Source organism: Cotesia glomerata, linkage group LG6, assembly GCF_020080835.1.
Source record: "Cotesia glomerata isolate CgM1 linkage group LG6, MPM_Cglom_v2.3, whole genome shotgun sequence".
In the NCBI taxonomy this organism is placed as follows: Eukaryota; Metazoa; Arthropoda; class Insecta; order Hymenoptera; family Braconidae; genus Cotesia; species Cotesia glomerata.
The window spans coordinates 6,154,351-6,159,779 of record NC_058163.1 but is presented as its reverse complement, the minus strand read 5'-3'; the positions used below and the strand labels follow the sequence as shown (position 1 = coordinate 6,159,779).

Sequence of the window (5,429 nt, the reverse complement as noted above, 5' to 3'; positions counted from 1 at the left end):
TCACTGCGATCTTTGTCAGCGGGCTACAAACTTCCGTACATAAAACACGAAATCCTCCAACAATTACATACCCACAAGCACTTATTTAAATATTAATATTAATCTTAATCCTAAAAATACCACATACTACATACAAAAATAAATTAATAATGATTATTGATTACAATTGTCATTATTCCTCTTCGAAATGTCACTCACTATTTTACGTAACAGCGAACTGACGGTACACAATGTCCAGAACAAAAAAAGTGACCAAGGTATTGAAGCAGCTCGTACATATTTAGTCAAACGTAATGTTGAGTCAATTATTCAACGTATTTAATGTTCAATGTTATTGAACACTTATTTATATTTATTGGATCATCAGCTAATCATTGTACGCGAGTTGTATTGAGAGTAATGAAGAAAAGATGTGTGTATGTGTTGATTTAAAAATCAATTGTCAGAGTAAGTGAAATCATCATATCATTTATGTGTAATTATAATAATAATAATATCATACATGAGCATAGAGCCGATGATCTCAGACTTTATTTAATGTTCGCTGATTCTTCCATTTAAAAAGTATACAGCAATGGAATGAAACAAAATCTCTATGCTCGGAGGCATATAAGCATCAGTAATTCTTCGAAACTTGGACGATTGACTGGAGTGTGAACGTGTCTGAAAGTATAAACTTCAACACGACATTATACATATGGCCGGCACGTGCGACATGTAAACGTCCAAGTGCCTAGGATGATAAATCAGGTGACGTTAACTTTCTTTTTGCTTCATATTCACATACATTTAGCATTACAAGTATAAGTGATGGTTATGTCTTGTCCGATTCGATATATGCCGATTATTTTTTGTCCGTTTCATTTTTCATTTACGCCGTAAAAAATTTTCTTTTAAATTTACTGTTAAATTCACGAGAAAAATATAATCGTGAAACGCTAGGTCGCGGCTTTACTATTTATAAGTCAGAGAAATACTTTTCAAATTTTATATGAGCTATATTTACCGGTTAAAAAAAAATTTTATGCAGTTTACCACACTCATAAAAGATAATTAATATTTGACATATTGTTGTTATCAATGGAATATTGTTATTATATTAATTTATAGGCTTTATAACACTTGTAGAAATGATATCGAGTTTTTAGCCAGTAACTAGCCAGTTTGACTAGACTTAAACCAGTAACTGGCCAGTGTAATATCGAGTTTCTGTCAAGTAACTGGCCAGTTTTACTAGAGATCGAGCAAAACATGGCGGCTTCAGTGAAACTGTCAATTTTGAATATTGAGGTTATCAAGGGTTATAAAAAATTGTCAAATAAAATAAAAATAATGTTAATAAACGATATGATATAAACGTTTCATTTATATTTATTTATATTATAAAATAAATAACATCATTAGACTAATAGAATAATCACAATAAATCTAACAATAAAGTCATTGTTTTTAATTGGAGAAAATTAAAAAAATATTTATTTAGGTTTTCTACTGCCTTCCCAGTCTTTTGAGTTACTCAAAATTACTCCGACAGCTTGTAATTCACACTGTTTTTTAATATTTTTTAAAACAACGACGCGTACAGGTTAACAGAAAAAAATAAACAGACACACACACTAGTAAAGATACAGTGTCGGTGTAACCAATGTTTATGACTTAGTTGTAGGTGGCGCGATTTCGAGTTTTTACTCGATATCACTGGCCAGTTACTGGTTTATATCGAGTGAAAACTCGAATATTTCTACTAGGGAAATTGGGAAAAGTACTTTTTTATTGAAAAAGATTAAATATTTAATCAATTTTTTTTATAGCGTGCTATGCGTGCACCTTAAGGTGGGTGACTTTGGAAGGCCAAAATATGCATAATTTTCAATATTTTTTTTTTCCGGGCCTGTTTAAGATATTACAATCATTTTTTTAAAACTTATATTTGTAGCTTATAAAATACAAAAATACTTGTTTTTGTTAATTTAATTTTTTAACAATTATCCAGGAGGCCCAAAATCAAGACCTTAAAAAAATGCTGTCCCATAGTGGACAGATAATCTCAAGATCGGTGAATATGAGAAAAAAAAACACGGCATCTTCAAAAGAAAGGTCTCTTACGAAACAATCTACCACAAGTTTTTCAGTTAGGAAAAGACTAATAACTACCTTGATTTTTCCAGTATTCGATTATTGTGCAGCAGTGTATACTGATTTAACAGGTCAACAACAACTTAGATTGCAACACAAACTAAATGCTTGTGTTAGGTATATATTTAAAGTATCTAGATTTGAACACGTTACGAGGTACTACAAAGAACTGTGTTGGTTAACTCTAAGAAGTAGGAGGAGTTTTTTCATGTCGTGTTTAATTTATAAAGCGCTTTATTTAGAGCAAAAGCCACTTATTGGCAATAATTTGCAAATATGTGAGTCTAAGCCCCGCAGGGGTGATGAACGGAATGATTTGCTTGTTGTACCAGGGTGTCACAGTACCAAATATGACAAATCTTTCTTATTAAGTGCGATTAGAGTATGGAATCGGTTACCTTCATACTGCACCTCACAACCAACTTTTCCTGCTTTCCGTAAAGCATGCTTTGAGTTTTTATTGAGTGAAAAGAATGCTTAATTTGATTACAATCTCTAATGAAATGTTTTTTATCTGATGATGGAATAATGTATTGATGTATTTATGATAATGTATTAATAATATCTGTGATACACAACTTTTGTTAATTTACATTTATTGTAATGTATTTTGGAGGGCTGCAAGGAGCAAGGATTCCATGGTCTTAAAACAATAAATAATAATAATAATTTTCAAAAAAAAAATAGCGGATGTTTGAAAAAAATTTCACTGTTAGAATTCGAATTTTTTGAAAAAAAATTTTTAAAGGTGATTTTCAACAATATAAAGATTGAGAAAATCCAACAAAAAAAATCAATTTGTTTCAAATTTACACAATTTTGATGTTTTTTTAAAGCTTTTGTTTTTGAATGAAAAAAAAAAAAGATTTAGAATGATCTAACTTTTTTTTAGATTTAAAAATTTCTCGGCCAATTACTTTAAGAAATTCAGAATTTACAACATCGACGAGCTCCCCTACGCCTCTCATAACCTTTGCATCTCATTCATGCCTCCAAATCTCGAATTTAGTTCCCATACTTTCTGTATTCTGTAAATGTCTGGCCGTCATATGTTCCCAACTGCATTACCTGCCCAAACCTGATGTGTAACACATGTAACGCACACTGCCAATAGAATAAATACTCGCTAGTGTACGAGTATCAGTCATACCCGCACCTGCATTAATGAGCAACACCAATACAGCACAGAACGGTCGTAGCACTTACTTTACACTCAACAAGTAGTATAGGTGCTTGTATAGTTTAAGGACCATAAACCAGTCGGATACTACAGTTGAGAATCTAAAATCCGATCCATGTGTCGCATCGTAAAATCAAAGTGTCCAACTTTGACACATTGTCAACACATGTCTAAAATTACCTATGCGACGTGCAATAAAATAGTGACTACTTTCGTCTTAGAATTTTTCGTCCCAATGTGAAAAATGTTTCCATATGCTGTCGTTAATACTTTCAATGCTACTCGGAAAGACATTTTCCTTTAAAATTACCATTAAAATCACAGTAATCGTGGGACGTTTTACATTTCCTGATCTACACAGAAAAAAAAATTTACTTGAATCAAATAAATAATTTTGAAGAATTAAATCCTCTCGATTTGAGTAGAAAAATTTTTAAACTAAGAAATTTTTCTTGGTTTAAGAATTTTTCTGTCGATCCAAGTTAATTTTTTTTTTCTGTGCACTTACAATTCTTTTGATAATTATTCACAAATACAATGGAAAAAAATATAGAAAAGTTTTATTAATCTTTACTGTAGTGAACCGGTAAAAAAAAACAATAAGTGTTAAAAATTAATGAGATAAAAAATTATTTTTTATTAATTTAATATCAAAAATCACAGTATGAAATCAAATGTTTTACTGCAAAGTAAAAAATTTTGCGCCATTGCGACCAAAAATTTTTGTGTTAAACATTTAACACTTTTATGTGTAAATTTAAGACTTTTGTATTCAATCTCTGAATATAAACAAGTGCTCAATATTTAACACAATTTTTTGACGCAATAATGGAAAATTTTTTTCTGTATAATAATTTTGCACATGAAACTTATTCCAGCTAAATAAAAATTTATTTCAGACTAAAACTCAGTACTACAATATAGTCAAAATGAATAAATACTATTTTTTTTTAAATGTGAGTAATTTGTATTTAAAACAATGCCATTAAAATATGACACATACAGATCGATGAGTCAATCACGGAAAAAAGAAAAATTACATTATAAATAGTAATAAGTGTCCCGTCGTATTTAAAACTAGAAAAATTACAGTTTGAAATAACATTTTTCTAAATTCAAACTTTGAATATTAATTTTCAGAGCTTTCAATGTAAATATTACATTCTACAATGTAATTCTTATAAAACCTGTAATAATTACAATCTGAAACTAATTTTTTCAGTTTTCATCACGGAGCGTCACGTTACATTATATAATGTAATTTTTCTACTTTTCTTTTTTCCGTGAAAGTTTCATGTAACTCTATCCAAAATTGCTAATTGATAAAAAAATTTTGACAACAAATATAAACAATAAAAATAAGCATCAATTTTGGACTTTTGTAAAATCATAAATTCAAATTTTTTTTTACTCTAAATTTTTTGGTGATTAGTTGAATCTTCTTAAACGTAATGATGAAAGAAAACATTTGTTTTTTTCATAAATTATGATAATAATTTATCAACAATGGTCACTCGCTATCTTTTGATCAAATAGAGTGAGAAATTTGTTTCAAATTAGCATTTATAATGGGTAAAATATTGGAATTACGAGCGCATTAAAAAATTTGCTACTATAAAATTATCTGATTTATTCAACTTTTTAAATTTGAGACAATTGTTTATGGTCTCTGTTAAACCGAAGCAATTACAATAATATTCTATTCTCATTCTTTTTGTGAAAAAGCTTACGAGTCATAAAAATTCGAACGCCTTACCTGAGTGGGTCAGAACTCACAATTTTTTGTTTGATTTTCATAGGCGTTGACAAACAAAAAAATACAAATTCACTTCCTTTCTGAAATGTATTTTTCACTATAATCTGTAATTCTGTACCGAGTATATAATGGCTGCCTTTTTCAAAACACAGTAACTGACAATTTGAAGATTTAAAAAAATTTTTCTTATTAAAAAAAAAGTTTGCGCGCCAAATTGATAAAAAATTTGATTTATGAATAGAAAATACTTGAATATAAATATTTTTAAGAAAAAATACTTGAAATTAAGGTCTAAAAGTTATAAGAAATGCAGCAATACTAAAAAAAATCAGGTATGAAAATTTTGCAGTTAGTGCG

At 29.1% G+C, this 5,429-nt stretch overlaps 1 protein-coding gene across 1 annotated transcript; it reads left to right on the top strand.

Annotated features, from left to right (window-relative positions):
- The first annotated feature begins 519 nt into the window (after positions 1-519).
- LOC123267180 lies at positions 520-2,770 on the top strand. Its single transcript, XM_044731722.1, has 2 exons — positions 520-750; positions 1,994-2,770. The coding sequence occupies exons 1-2, from the start codon at positions 739-741 to the stop codon at positions 2,615-2,617; spliced, it is 636 nt and encodes a 211-aa protein (XP_044587657.1). The 5' UTR covers positions 520-738; the 3' UTR covers positions 2,618-2,770.
- The last annotated feature ends 2,659 nt before the right edge of the window (positions 2,771-5,429 follow it).